Source organism: Notolepis coatsorum, assembly GCF_963971535.1.
Source record: "Notolepis coatsorum genome assembly, chromosome: 1".
NCBI lineage: Eukaryota > Metazoa > Chordata > Actinopteri > Aulopiformes > Paralepididae > Notolepis > Notolepis coatsorum.
Genome location: NC_140165.1, coordinates 79,652,758 through 79,678,570, shown reverse-complemented (window position 1 = coordinate 79,678,570; position 25,813 = coordinate 79,652,758). Strand labels below are relative to the sequence as shown.

The following is a 25,813-nucleotide window of genomic DNA, read 5'->3' as shown; positions in this document are numbered from 1 at the left end:
GTTGTGATCGTGGTATTCACTGACCTTTGGGAAGTATTTTGCCATGTACATGGGTACCTTGGTCGTGTAGTGTATCTTGTAGACCAGGCCCATTGCAAGTTGCTGTACTCTGTCATCTACTCTAAGCCATCCTAGCCATCCAAACTATCCGCTCCATCCTCGCCACGTGACGTCACAATGCGAGTCAAATCAGAATGACCTGATTTTTTCGACCAGGAAATGGTCTGAGCTGAATGAGAGCAATCCGCCAATATGGTATTTAGAGACACAGACACATTGATACTAACTACTATTACTATAATACAATGCTAGACACTGAAAAAATACATTTATAATGCATGTGACCTTTAAGGCAAAGTTATGCAACGGCCAAGTCAATCACCTGACTTGAATCCAATTGAGCAAGACACTTAACCCCTAATTGCTCCCGATGAGCAGGTTGGCACCTTGCATGGTTACCTTCGGTCTGTGAATGGGTGAATGTGAGGAAGAAAAATTGTAAAGCGCTTTGGCTAAAAGCGCTATATATGCAACATTTATATATTACAGTTATGCAATATATTACACCATTATTCCAATATAATCTCTTGTTACCCTGATCTCCTGCAGGAAAGTTATTCCCCACTCTAATCTGTTTTATTATATATTAATATAATATAGTATAATATAACTGTATATAATATAGTATAATGTAATATATAACACAATATCATATAATAAATATTCTTACCCTGATCTCTTGTAGATTGTGGAAGTTATTTCCCACTCTGACTGATATCTTACTGGGAGTGTAACTCTCATCCGATTTATAATCAGCATAGATACACAACATCTTCACAGTGGTCTTCCTCCTGTACAACAACAACAACAACAACAGTACTTAGATACAGTGTCATACTGTATAGTAACGGGTGGGAATCACCAGTTTCATCACGATACGATATCGATTCGTTGGACAACAATACGATATTTGCCGATATCACAAAGTCTGCCACGATACGATTCGATTCAGGTGCCTGCGATTGATATGAGGCGATATTATGTGCCCATTTAACACAATCAGTCACATTTAGATCAACTAAAAAAAGGCTACGAAAATATCAATTGATGTTTAAATTTTTGAGCTCTTCCAGACATTTAAATGAAAAAAACAATCAATTTTTTTTTTTTTACAAATGTTTTTTATTTTCCCTTTTTTTAACATGAAACAAGACAAACTGTACAGTAACAGTAATAATCAACGATAAATCACAGGACAATAACAGAAATAATAATAACAATAATGACAGTCCAGTAATTAAATCAGAATGAAAGTAGATTAAAAGTAGAGCTGGGCCGTTAGTATAGTTTGTGTGTGGATTAAGAAATGAAGGTGCACAGAAGAAACTACTGACAGAGTGATTTGACACTGGAGAGAGCTGTCGATATCAGTGTAACAATGGAAATGGCATCAAAGGAAGGGCACAGAAAATTACGATAAATCTGGTTTAAAAAGAAACACTGGAAATTACAAAAAGAAGAGACATGTTCATGCTGTTGAACAAGGAGATAGAACAGCTAGTGACTCCTCAGATGAAGAGGAGAGGATAAATCTCCTCCTCTGGTCATTATTTGGGTAGAACACACATATTTTTAATGTCTTCGGCAGACTTAAAATTTTTTTTTTTTTGCCATTTTAACCCATTCTCTGCCATTCATGTGTTAAGGCGGGTTTCTCCGCCATGCGTTGTCTGCCAATAACTCTGTAAGGCGTTTTTTAGATCAATATTTCATATTTTCGTCATGGTATTCATATTTCACCCACGGAGTCTTGGGTGATGCTGTCTGGGCCATCACAACTCTGCAACGCTTCAATACCGCCACCTCGTGGCCGATCGACGAGTTGCCAAACCGGAAGTGCCCGGAAGTGCTTGGTCCGTTCCCTATTTTCGTCCGGCCACTCGCTTATCGTCCCGGGGCTCAATACAGACACTGTGGATATTGATCTTTGCCATAACTCAATAATCAACATGATTTGGACGTGTATTAGTAATATACAAACCGGAAATGGATCGCATCGATCAACATCCCATAATAGCGATCTTTTTGCTCCACTCTCATCGCCCAACGCTACGAGGAGACTGGGGTGAGTTTCAGTGTTTTTCTTTACCATTTTCGATACAAACTGCTGTGATCAATATATCACCCATACTACATGAATCATTTAACGTCGGTCATTGAATTATAAACGACCCCCCCCCCTCCGTTCACCCGCAGATGACCATGTATAGTTGAAATTTTTAATATAACATTGATCGGTATCAAACTGCATTTGATCATCTAATATATGCATTTATGCCTATATCTCACGTTCTATGAAATACAGCAGAAAACGATAAAAACATATTTATACTCTAGACGGTATTTTAGTATGAATGTGTGAATGAAAAAGTAAAACGTTCCTACATCCTGAACGATAGATAATTGATGTTGAATGGGCCATAGTAATGTCAATTTAGCAATACAATTTAAAAAGTTATATCCCTGCAAAAAAGGTGAACATCTCCATAGACTTATAGCGCTGGCAGAGAGGGTACAATGATGGGTACAATGCCCGGCATAGAATGGGTTCATCTAGATTAATTCCAGGATTGCAGGTAGATTAATCTAGATAAAAAAAATGTAATCTATGCCCAGCTCTAATTAAAAGACATACAAATAATAAATACAATACATGGGCTCTTGCTCGCCCCCCCCCCCCCCCCCCCCCCCCCTCAGGACCCCCACTTGGACTATACATCCACTACTGCATTCAGCATTAGAAAATTCCAAATTTATATGCGTTCCTTTATCTTATCCACCACAGCTATCCATACTGCTATGCTGGCTTCATTAACACCTAAAATTTGTGCAGTGGATATCTCTAGATAAATCACATCGAGTGAGAACCCATGCCTTCCGGCACATTTTATCCGGTTGAATCCAGCGTGACGCTATCAACTTTTTGGCAGCCGTAAGACCCGCCAAAACGAGTCTCTTTACATGTACAGAGGTCGATAACTGAGAAACATCATTCAACAACAATACAGAAGGCAGTGTCGGTATGGTCAGAGACAAAAATTCTGATAAGAGTGGTGACATTTTCCCAGAAAGTCTCGACAGGAGGAGGGCATTCCCAATACATATGCATATATGTTCCAATAGCATCGTTTGAACACAAGGAGCATCGAGAGTCCGGTCTGAGACCCATTAGGTGCAATCGTCTAGGGGTCAGGTAAGGATTGGAGCCACGAAAGGTCCCGATAAATCAGACATTATTGGACGCGGAGCAAAAGAGCAACGCATGCACACACGCTAGGGATAGGTACCTTTCACATTTGAACCGATACGGTACCGGTACATGTGAATCAATACCGGTACCCAACGGTACCTTTTTTCGGTACTTTAGTCTCAATTTTATTTAACTACCTCAGTCGTGAAAAAAAATCCAAACTTCAAATAACTACAATTTCGACCGTTTTCAGCTTGCCATTGCTCCGACTGCTTTGTTGTTGAATCAAGTCAAATCCTAGGTAAGCATATATTGTGCGTGTGAACGTTGACATGAAAAGAAAAAAGGTAAAACAAATTAAAAAAATTATATATATATTTTTTTCTCTGTACCTCACTTGAATCGATACTCGGTAGTACCGACGTGTTTCGGTTCAGTACCGTAAAAGTACCGAATTCGGTACCCATCCCTAACACACGCACAAAGAAACGGACCGAGCCAGCATATATCAACGGATTTGCGGTAATGTAACCCGACCCGTTGGCCTAAATATTAAAGGCAACCAACTTGTGTCTAGCCACGCCCAACTTGCGTCTAGCCACGGCCCGCGGCGACGCGGCAGCAGCAGAGCTCCGTCGCGGCAGCATTATGTAGCAGTAATCCCCCGTTTTTTTACCATCGACAACTAGCTCAATTGGTAACGTTGCCTTGCTGTGGATCCTGCGGTCCGTTGGTGACAAGTTCGATTCCCTTAATTTTTTTTTTTTTTTTTTTTTTTTAACGTGCATTCTTTCGCCGGTTAAGTTTAGGCATGTTAACCTTAAGCATTGTTTCGGAGTTGGTTAAGGTTAGGCATTGTTTCCGAGTTGGTTACGGTTAGAAGGGTTAAGTTTAGGCGCTGTTAAGGAGCTGGTTAAGGTTAGAGTTTGTCTTAGAGAATGGCAATAGACAGCCTATTTCCGCGCTGCAGCGCGAGGCAATAGACAGCCTATTTCCGCGCTGCAGCTCTCTCGCGCTACCGCGGTCACATGGGTGTAGTGGCCAATCAGAGAAACACTAAACACAAGTTGGTTGCCGAAAATATTCACGCGACCCGTTGCGTTCTGCTGTGGACCCATGTTGGTTCGTTTGGAAAAAATTTTAGCTGGTTCTACCGCCGAGTGGAAAACTGTTATTATGATGAACACGCTGTGGATGTGTGTGCGCGGCCCGCCGGGCAAAACTTGTATCATGTGTGTGACAACAAACAATTAACGTGCGCTGCACTGCACTGCTCTCTTGCTGTGGCTGATATATGTGGCGGGCTTTGCAAATGCATTGAATATTGGAATTGGATTCTCATGGTGATAACTTTCTTGTGCATTCAAAATGAGTGGTTAAAATGTTGGAAAACAGGACAAAAAAAAGAGCTCTGGCAAATAAAGTCGAATCACTCCAAAAGAAATGCAAAGGGAAAGTGGAGGAAATAAAACATCTGATAACCTATGTCAAAGAGCTCATGAAAAATGAGCAAAATGTTGCACTGGTTAAAGCACAACTTGACGTTTTGATGCAAGTGTCTGACAATTCTAATGAACTTCATAACTATTTGGTGCCTCTTATTCCACACGATGAACAAGAACAACAAAATGACTGGTTCTCAAAGGTCAATAAACAAAGATGGATTCATTAACGATTTTCAGTAACCAGAGGAAACAAACCTCAGTTAGAGGCTCATAACAGGCCTACTGAAATGCAGCAGCATAAGGTTGCAGAGGAGGAAAATGGAGAGCATGGTAGTGTGGGAAATGTGGAAGTGACTGGGCCTCAGTCGCACAGTATTCATTATGCTCAAGAGGATGTTCAACCAGAGGACAGCATATCCAACCATAGTAGCAATAATTATGGTTCAAGATCTATTAGATCAAAGGTTTCCTCAAATGCATCTACACGTCTCAGAGCCGAGGCCGACATGGCCACCTTAATGGCTCGGCAAAAGTTGCTTGAACAAAAGCATGCTCTTGAAGACCAGGCAGCTCAAATAAAGAAACAAGCAGACATAGCAAGGCATGTTCTACAGCAGTGGTTCTCAACTGGTCTAGCCTCGGGAACCAACATTTTCCTTAGTCATTAAGTCGCGACCCAAATTTTTTAACCACTATGATTTATTTAAAAAAAAAAATTGCAGTAATACGCAATCTTTCATGCACTGTTAAAAACATGAAATAAACACAAAAACGATGGCTAAAAACCCAATGAAATAAAATTATAATAAATAATATATGCTTCTTAGCAGATTTCTTAGCTTAACATAACAGACCTAAGTTTGGGGGAACTAATGGGATAACTGGGGTTGTAACAAAAGTGCAACTAGGGCTAAAAACACAATGAAATAAAATTATAATAAATATTATGCTTCTTAGCGATTTCTTAGCTTGTGTATATTTACGTGCTTGTCTCGCTCCGCCAGTTTCTGACAAAAATGCGTCAAAATTTATTACTAATGTGAAAGATCGGATCGGAAACGATCGGATCGATAGATATTTAAAATCACATGATCGGGATCGGATCGGAAGCAAAAAAAGGCGATCGGGACATCCCTACTTAATATGATTTTATACTCAATCAAGGAGGGGAACTTCCATAAGAACGACAATTAGGGATGCACCGATATGAAAATTGGCTACCGATACCGATTGTTCAACTAACACAATCGGCCGATACCGATACCGATACTTGTGGCAAAAAATAAGTATTTGTAATTTTTTTAAATTTTTTTTTTAATTCTTTTAATTTTTTTTACTGAAACTACTGTATATTTGTATGTGTATGTTTGTATTTGTAGGCCTCTTTACTTACTTAAAAAAAAGGAAACATCAAGAAATATGTTTATGGTATCACTACCCCTCTCCCAGTATCGTCTGGCGGCCTGCAGCGGGATACTATTTTCTCAACCAGAGCTTTCAACCAATGCAATGGAACCATTCTGGCGGCCTGCAGCGGGATACTATTCTCTCAACCAGAGCTTTCAACCAATGCAATGGAACCATTTTGATTGACAGTCGATTCGGCCAATTACGCCACACCGCTAGCACCCACCTCCTGCTGTTCTTACCACCAATCGGCAAGCGTTTAATCATTTTCTACTTCGGGGCATGCCGCCATTGATCTGCTTGCGAGTCAAACTCAGAACCACAACAAGCTAATACGTTAGCTGCCCGGCAGTGCCCGCCGACCAGTGCGCTCCACAGGATGGCCAAACGAGACACAATGATTTTACTGCAACAAATGTTATAATAAAACAAAGCCTTTCTATACATTTGTCTGGTTGAAAACTTTATTAACAGATTGCAGAATGTGTAGTTGGGTACGGAATGAGCAACGGAATGGAACCGAACTATGAACGGCTTGCTTGCTATCTTCGGGTAAATACTATGCTGATGTAATTGAACGTGTAACTAACTATATAACGTTAATGCCACAAAACGAATGTTTGTGTCATTTTAACAGCAGATACTTTCTTAAATGCCATCCTCCCGACAGAGCGGTGTTGATGGGGAGCTCTGATGGGTTCGCTTGGTTGTGTTATTAGCATTGAACAGCTAACCGAAAGCTAGCGTTAACTAATGTTAATAATAATATGCTGATGTTATTGTCCGTGTAACACTAACTATATAACGTTAATGCCACAAAACGAATGCCTTGTTAATCATAAGTAGTAACTTTGATGCAGTAGCTTGTGTGTGTGTGTGGGGGACGGCGGGCGTTGTGCAGGTAGGTCGCGAGTTAATTGATGGTTATTTATCTGCGACTGCTATCGGCACATCTGAGCTTATCAGACTGGCTTCATAAGAGGCCGCTTGATCACGGATAACATAAGACGATTACCACAGGTACTAGATGCCAGCAAGGACGACACCACACCTAAGGCGATGCTGTCCCTGGATGCGATGAAAGCTTTTGATAGGTTGGAATGGTCGTATCTATGGGCAGTATTAGAAAGGATGGGGTTAGGAAAAGGATTCATTGATATGATTAAAGTATTATACAAAGACCCATCGGCCATGATTACAACAGGTATAATCACCTCCGAAATCTTTCCGTTATCACGCTCTTCTAGACAGGGTTGCCCTCTTAGTCCCGGACTATTCGATTTATCATTAGAGCCTTTAGCACAATATATAAGACAATCCCAATTCATAGAACCAATCGTAATCAAGGGCACACAACACAAAATTCGTTTATATGCGGACGACGTAATACTGTTCATGCAAAACCCTAACACCGCAATGACTCATCTTCTCAAGTTGATTGATGACTTTGGCGATCTATCGGGATTTAAGATAAATTGGCCAAAGTCGGCTTTCCTTCCACTTAACGCCCCTGCAAAAAATATACTCCTTCCAGTAGAAATACCAATGGTTAAACACTTTAGATGTTTGGGAGTTGAAGTATTCCCTACCATAAGCCAAACGGTGAAGCACAATTACATAGAAATCCAAAATAAAATCAAATACGACTTTGACAGGTGGTCAAAACTTAAAAACTCAGTACAGGCACGGGTTTCAATAGTTAAGATGGATGTCTTACCTAGAATCAACTTCATCAGCTCAATGCTACCGTTACCCCCTCCAGATGGTTACTGGAAAAAATTACACTCTTCCGCATACAAACCACCACGTATAAAAAGATCCACCGCACAGAGAAACAAAGCCGACGGAGGTATGGCATTTCCAGATTTTTTCCACTACTTTAAGGCGTACACTTTAAGACCACTGACAACCTGGTTTGATCCCCAAGCATCAGTATCCTGGAGAAATTTAGAAGTAAATATAGTAGCACCACATAGGACATAGTATACACCAAATTATCAATTAAGCAATGCGAACTGGAATTTGGCCCCATTATTACTCATGCGATCCGGATATGGCGTGAAACACAAAAAAAATATTCTAACCCACATAAATGGCACAATCATACTCCCTTATTCAATAACAATGCACTCCTGATTGGAAAACGACCTATAAGATTCCCTAGATGGGAAAAGCAGGGCATACACACATTAGGAGATGTTTTCAACAAACAGGGTTTTTGTAGTTATGAGGAAATACGCAAAAAATGTTATCTCACCAGTTCCACATATTATTTTTACGCACAGTTATTGTTATGTTTGAAGGCTCATGGTAGGGCTGGGCGATAAAACGATAACGATAACTATCGCGATAAATTATTTCCTCGAAATAAACATGAAACGTGGTCGCAAAGTTTTGATATATCGATTTCCAAGCTTGGCTCCGTTCAGCCTCGGCTCAGCACACTCACTAACAACAACCAACGTTACGTGATGTGCATACGCACAACAGCTAACAACCAATCAGTGAAGGAGATGGCTGAGAGCGAACGAGATCCGGAAGGAGACCCAGAGGTACTAGGACTCACTCAACAACAAGGCTTGCTAGGCTAATTAGCTTGCACGGCGTTGTTTTATATATTTACGTGCCGAGTTTGTGTGTGTTTTGAATTCTGAGGCCACGTTTAAGTAGTGTGGGGTATACAGTGGACGTCGTTTCAATATATTGTGGCGGAAGAGAGTATTTTAGTGTAATATTTAGCACATTGTCATGGAATACACCACTTATAAACAACAGGCTTGCTAGGCTAATTAGCTTGCACGGCGTTGTTTTATATATTTACGTGCCGAGTATGTGTGTGTTTTGAATTCTGAGGCCACGTTTAAGTAGTGTGGGGTATACAGTGGACGTCGTTTCAATATATTGTGGCGGAAGAGAGTTTTAGTGTCATATTTATTGTCATGAGATACTCCGCTTGTCGGCTACTGCTAACGTGCGCAGACTGATGACGACATCAACTCGACTTGAGACATTCGCAGCAGCATAAGAAGTTAATTAAACTTGACAGACATTATATCGACGATAATTATCGATATCGAATTATATGAAAATAATTTTATAATTTTATCGCGATAACGTTTTTGGTCATATCGCCCAGCCCTAGCTCATGGTGTCCCATTAAGGATACCAATTGAACACCACAGATACCACAAATTCTTCTATGAAAGAGAGACATCGAGAGGTTTTGTATCAGATTTTTATCATCAATTACTAACGTCCTCGTATGAAATCCTCCACCTAGACTCAGTCTGGAGTTGGGATATAACAGACCTGGAAATAAATTTTGATTGGCAAGAAGCCTGGGCAAATGTTCGACTTGCGTCACGTAACCCGGACCATCAACAAATCAATCTTAACTATATTCATAGGACATACCTGACTCCTATAAGACTGAACAGAATGGGTCTTAAACAAGACTCCAGATGCTCCTTATGTACAAATGGGGATGAGGGTACATTTATGCACATGTACTGGGATTGCCCACCAGTTAAGATATTCTGGAAAGAAGTGACCCAGCAATTATCAAATCTCTTAACTCTGAATATACCTGTACACCCCTCTGTATTACTGTTTAATGATGTTTTCGAGTTTGCAGTCCCTATACAGCTAAAGAGATTGGTTTTATCTGGTATCACAGTGGCTAAAAAGCTGATAGCATCACAATGGTTTCAACCGGGAAAAATGTGCCGGAAGGTCTAGATTCTTACATATCTCGAAGTGATTTATCTAGAAATATCTACAGCAAGAATTTTGGGTCTCAGTGAATCCAAAATTACAAGGTGGTTAGAAGTGGTGGAGAGAATAAAAACTAGCATTTGAATGGTAGTGCCTGGTTAGGAGCGAATGATTATGGATGGATTATCCAAGGGGGGGGCCTGGGGGGGGGGGGAAGCGAGCGAGAGCATATATGTATAGGGTATTAGATAGCAAGTATTAGGTGTATACCTTGTATATTACATTTATTTAAATGGTAATTTCATTGGATGTGCACTGTTAATTAATGCTTGTATATCAGTAATTTTATGTTGTCATGTTTATGTTTGTGTTTGTGTAAAAAATAATTAAAAAAATATATATAAAAAAAAATATATATATATGTGGTGTTTTATATTAAGTGTTGGTAATTATTACTGTGAAATGAGATTATGTAATAATTAGGGGCCGGTATGTTGGTGACAGGTATAGACAACTCGAGTTGTTATGGTCACGTCATTTACAAATGGGTCACGTGGTGTTGTAGTATGAGTAAAGTCAGCTGTTCACCGGCGGGTTTCAGGTACGGTAATAATGAGGGGGTGAACAGGAAAGTCACACTTTGCTGACCGCACGCTACACTATGATAAATCAAGCCGTGATTCACTTTATTTTTGATACTATATGAACTGTTTTTAACTCCAATAAACTAACCAAACACAGTATCCTGGAGCAGTGATTATGTGACGAGCGGCGCGTCTGGCAGGTATCATTATTTCCCCGATTTAGTCTCTCGGTAACTACAGTTTGTTTGGACAGTCGCCATACAGCCGTTATCACAAAGTCTGCCACGATACGATTCGATTCAGGTGCCTGCGATCGATATGAGGCGATATTATGTGCCCATTTAACACAGTCACATTTAGATCAACTAAAAAAAGGCTACGGAAATATCAATTGATGTTTTTATTTTTTAGCTCTTCCAGACATTTAAATGAAAAACAATCGATTGTTTTTAATACAAATAGACCTCCTGTTCACTTTTTATATATTGAGCTATAAACTTTAAGTAAAATGTTTTGGAACTCACAACACGCAAGCTAAAACCCCTTCCTCTCCCAAACTTCCTACAATTGTTTTATGTTGCATGATGATCATGAAGACATTTATTATGTATTCATGTTTAAATATCAACATTATCTGTCCATCCTCCTCAGTAACACACACACCCCTCCCCCAGTCCCCCACAGAAAGGTAGACTGCCCACACCCCTCCTCCTTCCCCTCTGTTCTCTCCTGTTCTCTCTCACGTTAGCTGCTTAGCTTAAGCAGCCAACGTGACGTTCATTTAGATATTTAACGCGACGTGGGCAAAAAGGAATGGCGACGATGCAACGCATGTTGGATGCATTTGACCCGTTGCGGGGGAAAAAACTGCACAGACTTATATCGGGTCGCAAAATAGAAGCTCTGTAGTGCTTTACAGCAGACGCAAACACTGCTGTAATGTCTACACGGAGTTTCACAATACTGGGCGCCGGCGGATATGACTCGCAGGATTTTCAAAATAAGAGTATCGCAATATGAATCGATCTTTTTACGTTGCATCGATCCTATTTGATTATTGATAATAGATCGATATATCGATCTGAATCGATGTATCGTCCCACCCCTAAGTACATACAATGCAGTCCAAAAGTATTATTTTAGCTCTGTACTCCATCGGATTGGAAATGGAACAAAGCCTATGACTGGTTATTAGGGATGTCTGATATTATCGGCCTACTGATATTATCGGCCGATATTGGCATTAACACATTCGGGGCCAATCACGTATATATATACGTGTTTCGGCGCCATGCTTAACACTTTGTCCGCCAAGAACGAGTTACGCTGTTTTTGCCTGCCAAGCGTTGAACGCCAAGAACGACTTATGCCGTTTTTGGGATCAATATTTTATTTTTTCACCATGGCATTCATAATTCATCCAGCCAACCTCCGGACTCCAGCGGGACCCTGTATGAGATTGCAACGCCTCAATACCGCCGCCTGGTGGATGGTCGGGCGAGTTACACTCTCGCCAAAACCGGAAGTGCCGATCGGTGCGTCGAGGAAATCCCTCCGGCAGTGATATCTTGTTACGTGGCTCCAGACAAACACTGTAGTGCATTTGGATCGATATGATTTCGGCGTTTATTGTGCCATACAAACCGGAAATGGATCTAGGAGATCGGCGTCAAATAATTGGGATCTTTTTCCTCCAGTCTCATCGGCGAACGGTAAGAGGACAGTAACGTTATTTTCAGCCCGATTGTTTATTAATTTCACTGCAAACCATCTGATCAATATATAAACCCATACTAAATAAAGCCGTTACTGACGATCAAGGAATTATAAACGACCCCCCCCCCCCCTTTCCTTCACGCATGATGAAGCATAATGTATACCGATCATATACATTTGAATTCTTTAATATAGCGTGTATAGGAAAGAAACGCCAATAGATAATCTATCATTATGCTTCAGGGCCTATAACTACTGTTTTGGAATTACAGGAGAAAAGATTAAAAACACACTTATATTCTCAACGCTATTAACACAACAATGTATGAATGAAAAAATATAACGTTCTCACATCCTGAACGATAGATAATCGATGTTGAATGGGCCATAGTAATGTCAATATAGCAATACAATTTTAAAAGTTATAGCCCTGCAAAGAAGGTAAACATCTCCATAGGCTTTCAACGGTGGCAGACTGGGTACTTTGATGGGCACAACCCCCGGCGCCCAAGGTGTTAAAGGGCCAACCACGTATATATTTCATTTCAACCTTTATTTAAAATCGTAAGCATCTGAGGTAGGGCTGGGCGATAAAACGATAACTATCGCGATAAATTATTTCCTCGAAATAAACATGAAACGTGGTCGCAAAGTTTCGATATATCGATTCTCCAAGCTTGGATATGAGCACACGCACTAACAACCAATCAGTGAAGGAGATGGCCGACAGCGGAAGGAGACGTAGAGAGGTATGACTCAAGTAGTAAACAAGGCTGACTAGGATAATTAGCTTGCACGGCGCTATTTTATAGTTTACCTGCCGAGTTGGTGTGTGTTTTGAATTCTGAGGGTAACGGTTATAGTAGTGTGGGGTATACGGTGGACGTCGTTGCAATGTATTGGGGCGGAACAGAGTATTTTATGGTCATATTTAGTACATTGTCATGGGATACATCGCTTGGAAACAAGGCTGGCTAGGATAATTAGCTTGCACGGCGCTATTTTATAGTTTACGTGCCGAGTGGGTGTGTGGCGTGAATTCTGAGGGTAACGGTTAGAGTAGTGTGGGGTATACGGTGGACGTCGTTGCAATGTATTGGGGCGGAACAGAGTATTTTAGGGTCATATTTAGTAGATTGTCATGGGATACACCGCTTGCTCTAGCTAACTGCTAACGTGCGTGGACTGATGACGACATCAACTCGAGACATTCGCAGCAGCAAAACAAGTCTATTAATAGCCCGTCCATCGGCGCCGGGCATAAGAAGTTAATTAAACTTGACAGACATTATATCGATGATAATTATCGATATAGTTATATGAAAATAATTTTATAATTTTATCGCGATAACGTTTTTGGCCATATCGCCCAGCCCTAGTGGCAAGGTTGTTTTGGCTTTTATTCCATTGTAATATCCTACTCAATGACCGAGCGGCACTGCAGATTTACCCTACTCTTGGAATTCGGAAAAGTGCATTACCGGCCAGATCCTCGTAGGGGCGCTGTCTCGATAATGCAGTGTTCCCTGTTACAGACCGGTGTTTTTTTTTTATTTAATTTTTTTATTGACTTTCTGTTCGCCTAAAGCTATGCGTGTAGCCGATCGCCTAGAATAGTTTTTGGGACGCTGAATTCAGTGTGCAGTAAAGGAATATAGCATCAGCCAATGGCGATCGATAACTGGGAAATCCTTTTTGCAATCCAACCGGCCACAGGTAAAAGCGATTTGACGTCAATTTCAGCTTGGTCGGGCCTTGCTTTGATAGCCATCCACCCGGTCAGCGAATGAGGCTACTGAGGCTAATGCCGTTATTGGTAATCAATAATCAGAAACGACGTCCCCCGCCCCCCCCCTTTCATGCATTCATGGTGGACCATGATACAGACAATATGAATTTTGAGTTTTAACTCTAGCTTGTCTATAGCCGAAACGCCATTCGATTTAACGTTATTAGCTTAGCACTAGGGATGTCCCGTTCCGATCACGTGATCGGGATCGGGGGCCGTTCACGTGATTTTCAGAAGATCGGGATCGGGGGGGGGGGGGGGGGGGGAACAATCGGGATATATATATATATATATATTTTTTTCTTTTTTTTTTTCAACAAACATGACCATGTTCACGTCTTAAACTCATACTGATGCCTTAGTTTTGGTTTTAAATTGCATATCATCATTCATTTATTTATTGTCACACAGAGCAGAAGAATTCTGCCAAAACAAACGCATTTCCTTTGATTTAATTATACATCAAATGATTTATGTCAAGGATGAGGGACATCCACTAGTTGCAGAACTTGCAGTCACCTGATTTTTACAGACAATGGCGCCAGGGTTTCCGTTCGAAAAAATTGTTGCCGGCCTCAGTGTCCGGTAGATTTCAATCTACCGGTCAAATGAGAGAAATTCCGGTCAGAGTTTATTGAGCTTAAAAACAATTGATAGGCAGGCTATATAAAGAATGACATCCTCAAGGCATGTAGATTTATAATATTTTAACTTAAAACTAGGCTACTTTTGCGTATACAGTCATATTCAAAATAAAATAAGTCCAGAGACTCCGTGCTGCTGCTGACTTTAAATCAAATAGGTGTCTGTGGGCAGTCGGCCCGACATTAATAAACAGCAGTCTGTTATAATCACATTTTTATGAGCTAACGAATTCCGTTATATTGGACATTTGTATTAATTATATCAAGCGAAGAACTGAGAAATTTGGCAGAGAGAGACGGCAACATTATCGTGGGTTTGCGTGATGAATCTCCACCTCCCAACGACTTATTTGCGAGAGTATGCCGCTGCAGAGCCGCATATTCAGCTGTTTTCAGGCCCTATCTGGGGACCGCTCAGCAGCGCCCCCCACCCAACAGCTGAATTGCCAATGGCTGAATTGGAGTATTGCACTGTGCCGGCACAGCTGGTGGGTTCTGTGGCTCTGCAGCTGCATGCACTCGCAAACCCAGCACTAAGCTCTCTCTGACAACGTTGTTGTCATTATTAGACCTGCTTGGTGAAGCAACGATGAAACAAATGTAATGATTGTTTCGTTCATCGCATAGGCTGTTTAATTTTAGCCTATTTTAATACAATTCAAATAATCAAATTGTGCTTAGAGGGAATTATTTTCACCGGACATTATGACCGGAGAGATTAAATATGTCGGACTTCAACAGATTTTGCCGGTCAAATACCGGTAATTACCGGCTAACGGAAACCCTGGATGGCGCCATTGCTCTCATGAAGCAGCAGGTTGGAGGCGGAGTTTTTAGATTACTCCGGTTGCAATGCCTCGCTTGAATGAAGTTAACTTTTCACCTGGATAACGTCAACATTCAGGGTGAATGTAATGTGAGAAATTGGGATGGGAGACTTTTATATATATATATATATATATATATATATATATATATATATGTGTGTGTATTTTTTTTTTTTTTTTTTTTCGGATCGGGAAAGATCGGTATCGGTAGATACTCATAATCACATGATGGGGATCGGATCGGGAGCAAAAAGATTTGATCAGGACATCCCTACTTAGCACCCTATATCTCGCATTCCAGGAAATACCCCAGAACATTCTGCTATAACATTCATATTCAAGATGCTATAAAATGGGAACGTATTGATGAAAACATTTTTTATTTAAGGCATATTGAAGGGACGGTTTATCAATCTGCAATGAGAATGGACAGATAGCAATAATATAAAGTATAGATTTAGCTCTACAAACAGCCTCACGCACAATGAAAGGTTGTTTTGAAATGCTGGCCGTATAGCGTGGGCCGCGTCTAATCCCAATGGCCCCGAATGTGTTAACACAATCTGCGCCGGAAACGAGTTAACTCGTTATTGCCCGCCATGCGTTCAGTGCCAGAAACGAGTTAATTCGTTTTTGGGATCGTTATTTCGTTTATTCGCTATATCTATTCATAATTCATAGCCGCAGCCTCTGGTATACCCTTCAGACCCTGTCTGAGCTGGGAAACGGTCAACCCCGCCCTCTACTGCCATTCGGAGCTATTGCATCTCATTGAAAATGGGCTGGTGTGTTTTAGGAGCCGATCTGAGCCGGGCGGGCGGGGTTTAAATATTCAGGCGAGCCAGTTCTATACAACGATGGGATCGAACAGTAACCCCGCCCGCCCGTCATTGTGAAACGGTCGGTAGTGTGGTACGGACCTCCACAAGCAGTATTTGGAATTGCGATCAGATATTTGGATTATTATTATTTATTTTGCATTACATCAGATACAAGGTAAGAACACTATATATAAATTTGATCGTTGATCTGACATTTATTTCTACCGCAATCACAGCTATCTGTGTGTAAGTGTATGTGCCTATTACCGTTGACTGCGGTGGGGGGGGGGGGGAGCGCCCCGCTACGACGGTAATTTCATGTATGCACGACGAGATATAATAATGATAATCTAGCGTTGATTTCAGGATGATTAGATAATCAGCCGGAAAATTACAACGTGATGACTGGATTACAGTAAAATGCCTTTTTCTCGTCTTTTTCCTGGAATTACTCAAAAGTACCCAAACCATACTCTATTCAAAACGGTATAAAACAGAAATGTACGGATGAAAAAACAATCTGTTTTGAGCATGTTGACTGGAAGCAACTCACTGACAGTCGACTGCATTATTAGACCCATAGATATAATATAAGATATATTTTAAGCACTCGCAAATGTCGCAGTCTAAAACTATATCCATCGAATAAAGACCTGGCGATGAAGGGGGGATCAGCGCCCCCTGCTGCTGGCGGTCAATGTGTTCAAATGTAATATCGGAAATTATCGGTATCGGTTTACAAATGTAACCTTTATTTACCCAGGCAAGCAAGTAAGAAGAAATTCTTATTTTATTTATTGTCAAAAGTATGCATAATGTTGTGTTAATTCCACGACAAGAGATATGTAATGTTAATTACCTGAAATTATTCCGTTTTTGGGGGGGGGGAGGACCCTGCATATATCGGTATCGGAAAATTAAGAGTTGGACAATATCGGTAAAAAAAAAAGTCAATATCGAATATCCCTACTGGTTATACATTCTCCCCACATTTTAGGGAACCAAATGTCATTTAACAAATGAATATAAACTTAACACTTTAACCGCCCGAAAACGCCGGAACTCGTCATTCCCCGCCATGCTCATTCCGCCGAGGACGCCTTAACTCGTCTTTGATGTCAATATTTCAAAAATCTGTCATCGAAATCATATTTCCTTTCCGGGGCCCTGAGACACGAGTGTGATCTCCTCTCAACTCTCTAGCGGTTCAAGAGCGCCATCTGGTGGCCGATCGGCAGATCGCCAACCGGATATTAACCTTTGAACCAGTAGTACTCATGCAAATGTGGTCCGGCCACTCTCTATAGCTCCCGCGACTCCATCTTGAAACACTGGATAATAGATCGCTCGCCCTAACTCAATAAACAACGTTATTTGGACGTATATACTATTATACAACCTGGAAATGGATCTGGCATTTCTACATCCCATAATCGAAAACGGTCTACTCCACGCTGATCGTCCAACGGCGCGAGGAACATACGGTAAGATTCAGCGTTATATTCTAACGTGTTCAATATAAACTGCTATGATGAACATATGACCCACTCTGGATGAATCATCTAACGTTGCCCACGGAATTATAAACGATCCCCCGCCCATCCGGTCATCATCAGATCATACGTAGATCATTCTAGAAGTACGTCCAGTTGAAATTTTTCATCTCGCGCCGATCGCTACCAAACTGTATTTCATCATCAATATAATGCATTTAGGGCTATAAATCACGTTCTGAAGAAAGCTGCAGAAAACGATAAAAACATACTTATACTTTAGACCATATTTTAGTATGAATATGTGAATGAAAAAGTTTAACGTTGCTACACCCTGAACAATACATATAGGACATTGAATGGGCCATAATAATGGCAATGTAGCAATAGAATTTAAAAAGTTATAGCCCTGCAAAGAAGGGGAACTTCTCCATAGACAAATAGAGCTGGCGAGGGATGGTAAATTATGAATTTAACCCATGGCGATCAAAGTGTTAAATAAGGTTGCCATATTTAATATTTTGTTGGAAATCCTTCGCAATCAATGACTGCTTGAAGTCTGCAACCCTGTGACAATATGTTGTATTTTGTGCTAACAAAGCAGAGAGACCAAAACCCATCAATACATCTGAATGTGATTCTATGTGTACAGTAGACTCTCCGTCAGAATACTCAAAACACATTATGGGATATAGTTGACTTCTGAATGTTATGAATAGACATTAACCCTTTCACTGCCACACGACAGAAGGTTAGCCCTTTATTTGCGGAGCTAATGATGCTAATGATGGAGCATCGCCGTCGGTTGTGTGATAGTAAAGGGCTAACCTTCTGTATTGTCACAGTTGAAAGGGTTAACCGGCTGTCGTGTGGCAGTGAAAGGGTTCAAATCAGTGATGATTTTAAGATCGTCATATTATATATCGGACACACACACACTCCTGAGCAGCATCACCTGAACTGGATGTTAACCAGGTGGGGTTGGGAACCATCCGACTGCCAGTAGGTCTCCAGATTGTCATCTCTCAACTGGTCCACTCCAAAACCTAGAGAGAGAGACAGAGACAGAGACAGAGAAATTAGGGAGGGAAAGAGGGGGAGACTGAGAGATGAGAGGGGGTGTGTATGTGAGAAACAGAAAGGGACAGAATGTGGGAGAGAGAAACAGAAAGGGACAGAGTGTGTGTGGGAGAGAGAGAGAAACAGAAAGAGTGTGTGTGGGAGAGAGAGAGAAACAGAAAGAGTGTGTGTGGGAGAGAGAGAGAAACAGAAAGAGTGTGTGTGGGAGAGAGAGAGAAACAGAAAGAGTGTGTGGGGGAGAGAGAGAGAGAGAGAGAGAGAGAGAGAGAGAGAGAGAGAGAGAGAGAGAGAGAGAGAGAGAGAGAGAGAGAGAGAGAGAGAGAGAGAGAGAAACAGAAAAACAGAAAGGGACAGTGTGTGTGAGAGAGAGAAACAGAGAGAGTGTGTGTGGGAGAGAGAAACAGAAAGAGAGAGTGTGTGTGGGAGAGAGAAACAGAAAGAGAGCGTGTGTGGGAGAGAGAAACAGAAAGAGTGTGTGTGAGAAAGAGAGAGAAACAGAAAGAGTGTGTGTGAGAGAGAGAGAAACAGAAAGTGTGTGTGAGAGAGAGAGAAACAGAAAGAGACTGAGTGTATGAGAGAGAAATAGAAAGAGTGTGTGTGTGGGAGAGAGAAACAGAAAGAGACCGAGTGTATGAGAGAGAAATAGAAAGAGTGTGTGTGTGAGAGAGAGAAACAGAAAGAGACAGAGTGTGTGTGGGAGAGAGAAACAGAAAGAGTGTGTGAGAGAGAGAAACAGAAAGAGTGTGTGTGAGATAGGGCTGGGCGATATGACGATATTATATAAATATCGGGTACAGTTCATTAACGATACACTTTTTTAACGTATTGTGGATATCGTGATGTTTTGCCCAAGAGGATTGTGTCGCGTCAATCTGGTCCACACCCGTTCAAGCTTTTGAACAACACCGCCCCCACACACACTACTGCATCAAAGTTACTAATTATTATTAACAAAGGCATTCGTTTTGTGGCATTAACGTTATATAGTTACACGTTCAATAACATTAGCGTATTTACCCAAACATAGCAATGTCCGATGACGACATAGATAGCAAGCGTTACTGTTCATATCTCAGCCCGTGCGGAGTTGTGCATGCCCATTCTGCGGTCTGTTAATAACGTTTTCAATCAGACAGATGTATGGAAAGGCTTTTATTATAACATTCGTTGCAATAAAATCATTATGGCTTGTTTAGTCATGCTGCGGTGCGCTGGTAATCACTCGTCTGCCGCAGGGAGCTGTTGTTGTCGTTGAGCTGAGCTCAGCTCTCGTCAAAATCAATTGCGGAAGTAAAAAACGCATAGAGCTTGCCGATTGGTGCTAAGAACAGCAGGGCGGGTTCAATCGGTGTGACGTAATTGGCAGACTCGACTGTCAATCAAAATGATTATGTTGCCGGCTGAATGATCGAATGAATGAAAACGTTATTAACGATTGCAGAATGGGTACAATACAGTACAGCTCAATACAACAACAGTGGACTGGGGGATGAAGACCAGAAAAAGACTTTCGGCTTTTTTACATAAGGGTCCTCCATTTTCAATTCATCAAAACATTTAGAGACATACAAATATACAGTAGTTTCATAAAAATGCTAAAATGCTATTTATTTATTTATTGATTGATTGATTGATTTAAAACTTTATTAACATATTGCAGAATGGGTACAGTACAGCTCAATACATACAATTGTTAAGGGGATGCAGACCAGAGAAAGTATTTCGTCTTGTTTACATCAGGGTCCCCCATTTTCAATTAATCATATTTCATATCTAAATCATATAATATCTCATTGCTAAATATATGCAATATATAATCTAATAATCCAATAATCTAAATCTAATATATAATATAAAAATGCTAAATGCATGGGTATTTTATTTAGTCTTTAATGTTAGCTTGCAAACTCAAATACTGTCTTGGTAAGCCTCATAATGAATTGTTTGGGGAAAAAAAGAAAAACATCGTGATGTGTATCGTGTATCGCCGAAAGGTCAGAAAATATCGTGATATCATATTTAGGCCATATCGCCCAGCCCTAGTGTGAGAGAGAGAGAAACAGAAAGAGACAGAGTGTGTGTGGGAGAGAGAGAAACAGAAGGAGAGAGTGTGTGTGTGAGAAACAGAAAGAGACAGAGTGCGTGTGGGAGAGAGAAACAGAAGGAGAGAGTGTGTGTGTGTGAGAGAGAAACAGAGACAGAGTGTGTGTGGGAGAGAGAAACAGAAAGAGTGTGTGTGGGAGAGAGAAACAGAAAGAGAGAGAGTGTGTGTGGGAGAGAGAAACAGAAAGAGTGTGTGAGAGAGAGAGAAACAGAAAGAGACAGAGTGTGTGAGAGAGAGAGAAACAGAAAGAGACAGAGTGTGTGAGAGAGAAACAGAAAGAGAGAGTGTGTGTGAGAGAGAGAAACAGAAAGAGAGAGTGTGAGAGAGAGAGATAAACAGAAAGAGACAGAGTGTGTGAGAGAGAGAAACAGACAGAAGGGGGAGTGTGAGAGAGAGAGAGAAACAGAAAGTGTGTGTGAGAGAGAGAGAGAGAAACAGAAAGAGAGTGTGTGTGTGAGAGAGAAACAGAAAGAGACAGAGTGTGTGTGGGAGAGAGAGAGAAACAGAAAAAGAGAGTGTATGTGAGAGAGAGAAACAGAAAGACAGAGTGTGTGTGGGAGAGAGAAACAGAAAGACAGAGTGTGTGTGGGAGAGAGAAACAGAAAGAGACAGTGTATGTGAGAGAGAGAAACAGAAAGAGAGGGTGTGTGGGAGAGAGAAACAGAAAGAGACAGAGTGTGGGAGAGAGAGAGAAACAGAAAGAGAGTGTGTGTGTGTGAGAGAGAAACAGAAAGAGTGTGTGAGAGAGAGAGAAACAGACAGAAGGGGGAGTGTGGGAGAGAGACAGACAGAGAGAGAGACAGAGTGTGTGTGGGAGAGAGACAGAAAGAGTGTGTGAGAGAGAGAGAGAGAGAGAGAGAGAAACAGAAAGAGAGTGTGTGTGGGAGAGAGAAACAGAAAGAGACAGAGTGTGGGAGAGAGAGAGAAACAGAAATAGACAGGGTGTGTGAGTGAGAGAGAAACAGACAGAAGGGGGAGTGTGAGAGAGAGAAACAGAAAGAGTGTGTGTGAGAGAGAGAGAAACAGAAAGAGAGAGTGTGTGTGTGAGAGAGAGAGAGAAACAGAAAGAGAGAGTGTGTGTGTGAGAGAGAAACAGAAAGAGACAGAGTGTATGTGAGAGAGAAAAACAGAAAGAGAGAGTGTGGGAGAGAGAAACAGAAAGAGAGAGTGTGTGTGGGAGAGAGAAACAGAAAGAGTGTGTGAGAGAGAGAAACAGACAGAAGGGGAGAGTGTGGGAGAGAGACAGACAGAGAGAGAGACAGAGTGTGTGTGGGAGAGAGACAGACAGAGTGTGTGTGGGAGAGATAAACAGAAAGAGACAGAGTGTGTGGGAGAGAGAAACAGAAAGAGACAGTGTGTGGGAGAGAGAGAGAAACAAGGGGAAGGGGAGTGTGTGTGGGAGAGAGAAACAGAAAGAGTGTGTGTGAGAGAGAGAAACAGAAAGAGTGTGTGTGAGAGAGAAACAGAAAGAGAGTGTGTGTGTGGGAGAGAGAAACAGAAAGAGAGAGTGTGCGTGTGAGAGAGAAACAGAAAGAGAGTGTGTGTGTGAGAGAGAAACAGAAAGAGACGGAGTGTGTGTGGGAGAGAGAGAGAAACAGAAAAAGAGTGTGTGAGAGAGAAACCGAAAGAGACAGAGTATGTGAGAGAGAGAGAAACAGAAAGTGACAGAGTGTGGGAGAGAGAAACAGAAAGAGACAGAGTGTATGTGAGAGAGAAACAGACAGAAGGGGGAGAGTGTGGGAGAGAGACAGACAGAGAGAGAGACAGAGTGTGTGTGGGAGAGAGACAGACAGAGTGTGTGTGTGGGAGAGAGAAACAGAAAGAGTGTGTGTGAGAGAGAGAAACAGAAAGAGTGTGTGTGAGAGAGAGAGAAACAGAAAGTGTGTGTGAGAGAGAAACAGAAAGAGACAGTGTGTGAGAGAGAGAAACAGAAAGAGAGAGAGAAACAGACAGAAGGGGGAGACTGTGGGAGAGAGACAGACAGAGAGAGAGACAGAGTGTGTGTGTGGGAGAGAGAAACAGAAAGAGTGTATGTAAGAGAGAGAAACAGAAAGAGACAGAGTGTGTGGGAGAGAGAAACAGAAAGAGACAGTGTGTGGGAGAGAGATAGAAACAGAAAGAGACAGAGTGTGTGGGAGAGAGAAACAGAAAGAGACAGAGTGTGTGGGAGAGAGAGAGAAACAGAAAGAGACAGTGTGTGGGAGAGAGAGAGAAACAGAAAGAGACAGCGTGTGGGAGAGAGAAACAGAAAGAGACAGTGTGTGGGAGAGAGAGAGAAACAGAAAGAGACAGCGTGTGGGAGAGAGAAACAGAAAGAGACAGTGTGTGGGAGAGAGAAACAGAAAGAGACAGAGTGTGGGAGAGAGAAACAGAAAGAGACAGAGTGTGTGTGGGAGAGAGAAACAGAAAGAGACAGAGTGTGTGTGGGAGAGAGAAACAGAAAGAGACAGAGTGTGTGTGGGAGAGAGAAACAGAAAGAGACAGAGTGTGTGTGGGAGAGAGAAACAGAAAGAGAGAGTATGTATGTGAGAGAGAAACAGACAGAAGGGGGAGCGTGTGGGAGAGAGAAACAGAAAGAGTGTGTGTGAGAGAGAGAGAGAAACAGAAAGAGAGAGAGAGTGTGTGTGGGAGAGAGAGAGAAACAGAAAGAGAGAGTGTGTGTGGGAGAGAGAGAGAAACAGAAAGAGAGTGTGTGTGTGTGAGAGAGAAACAGAAAGAGACAGAGTGTATGTGAGAGAGAGAAACAGAAAGAGAGTGTGTGTGGGAGAGAGAAACAGAAAGAGAGTGTGTGTGGGAGAGAGAAACAGAAAGAGACAGAGTATGTGAGAGAGAGAAACAGAAAGAGACAGTGTGTGGGAGAGAGAGAGAAACAGAAAGAGACAGTGTGTGTGGGAGAGAGAAACAGAAAGAGACAGGGTGTGTGGGAGAGAGAAACAGAAAGAGACAGAGTGTGTGTGGGAGAGAGAAACAGAAAGAGACAGGGTGTGTGAGAGAGAGAGAAACAGACAGAAGGGGGAGTGTGTGTGGGAGAGAGAAACAGAAAGAGTGTGTGTGAGAGAGAGAAACAGAAAGAGTGTGTGTGAGAGAGAAACAGAAAGAGTGTGTGTGAGAGAGAAACAGAAAGAGAGTGTGTGTGTGGGAGAGAGAAACAGAAAGAGAGAGTGTGCGTGTGAGAGAGAAACAGAAAGAGAGTGTGTGTGTGAGAGAGAAACAGAAAGAGACAGAGTGTGTGTGGGAGAGAGAGAGAAACAGAAAAAGAGTGTGTGAGAGAGAAACCGAAAGAGACAGAGTATGTGAGAGAGAGAGAAACAGAATGTGACAGAGTGTGGGAGAGAGAAACAGACAGAAGGGGGAGAGTGTGGGAGAGAGACAGACAGAGAGAGAGACAGAGTGTGTGTGGGAGAGAGACAGACAGAGTGTGTGTGTGGGAGAGAGAAACAGAAAGAGTGTGTGTGAGAGAGAGAAACAGAAAGAGTGTGTGTGAGAGAGAGAGAAACAGAAAGAGACAGAGTGTGTGAGAGAGAGAAACAGAAAGAGACAGTGTATGTGAGAGAGAGAAACAGACAGAAGGGGGAGAGTGTGGAAGAGAGACAGACAGAGAGAGAGACAGAGTGTGTGTGGGAGAGAGAAACAGAAAGAGTGTATGTAAGAGAGAGAAACAGAAAGAGACAGTGTATGTGAGAGAGAAACAGAAAGAGAGCGTGTGTGTGGGAGAGAGAAACAGAAAGAGAAAGTGTGTATGTGAGAGAGAGAGAAACAGAAATAGACAGAGTGTGGGAGAGAGAGAGAAACAGAAAGAGTGTGTGAGAGAGAGAAACAGAAAGAGACAGAGTGTATGTGAGAGAGAGAAACGGACAGAAGGGGGAGAGTGTGGGAGAGAGACAGAGAGAGAGAGACAGAGTGTGTGTGAGAGAGAGAGAGAAACAGAAAGAGAGTGTGTGTGGGAGAGAAACAGAAAGAGTGTGTGTGGGAGAGAGAAACAGAAAGAGTGTGTGTGAGAAAGAGAGAGAAACAGAAAGAGTGTGTGTGAGAAAGAGAGAGAAACAGAAAGAGTGTGTGTGTGTGAGAGAGAAACAGAAAGAGAGAGTGCGTGTGGGAGAGAGAGAGAAACAGAAAGAGAGAGAGTGTGTGTGGGAGAGAAACAGAAAGAGAGAGTGTGTGTGTGAGAGAGAGAAACAGAAAGAGACAGAGTGTGTGAGAGAGAGAGAAACAGACAGAAGGGGGCGTGTGTGTGGGAGAGAGACAGACAGAGTGTGTGTGAGAGAGAGAGAGAAACAGAAAAAGAGAGTGTGTGTGTGAGAGAGAAACAGAAAGAGAGTGTGTGTGGGAGAGAAACCGAAAGAGACAGAGTATGTGAGAGAGAGAGAAACAGAAAGAGACAGTGTGTGGGAGAGAGAGAGAAACAGAAAGAGACAGTGTATGTGAGAGAGAGAGAAACAGACAGAAAGAGACAGAGTGTGTGTGGGAGAGAGAAACAGAAAGAGTGTGTGTGAGAGAGAGAGAAACAGAAAGAGAGTGTGTGTGTGAGAGAGAAACAGAAAGAGACAGAGTGTGTGTGGGAGAGAGACAAACAGAAAGAGAGTGTGTGTGTGAGAGAGAAACAGAAAGAGAGCGTGTGTGGGAGAGAGAAACAGAAAGAGAGTGTGTGGGAGAGAGAAACAGAAAGAGACAGAGTGTATGTGAGAGAGAGAAACAGAAAGAGTGAATGAATGAATGAATGAATGAAAACTTTATTAACAGATTGCAGAATGGGTACAGTGCAGTACAGCTCAATACATACAATTGTTAAGGGGATGCAGACCAGAGAAAGACTTTCGTCTTGTTTACACCAGGGTCCCCCATTTCCAATTCATCGTAACATATATGACATACATGACATACAGATAGACAGTACTGCTACATCTATACATTTATGACATACCAGATTTGCAATTACAGT

The 25,813-nt window shown here is 41.8% G+C and overlaps 1 protein-coding gene across 2 annotated transcripts in view; it reads right to left on the bottom strand.

The window, feature by feature from the left end:
• Positions 1 to 25,813, bottom strand: part of anapc10 (anaphase promoting complex subunit 10) — a 44,176-nt gene that overhangs the window by 7,839 nt on the left and 10,524 nt on the right. For both annotated transcript variants that reach the window (XM_084325871.1, XM_084325872.1), the window contains exons 3-4: positions 18,646 to 18,736; positions 731 to 851 (exon numbers count right to left, since the gene is read on the bottom strand). In XM_084325871.1, the coding sequence (XP_084181997.1) occupies positions 731 to 851; positions 18,646 to 18,736 (212 nt within the window). The remainder of the gene's footprint in view (positions 1 to 730; positions 852 to 18,645; positions 18,737 to 25,813) is intronic.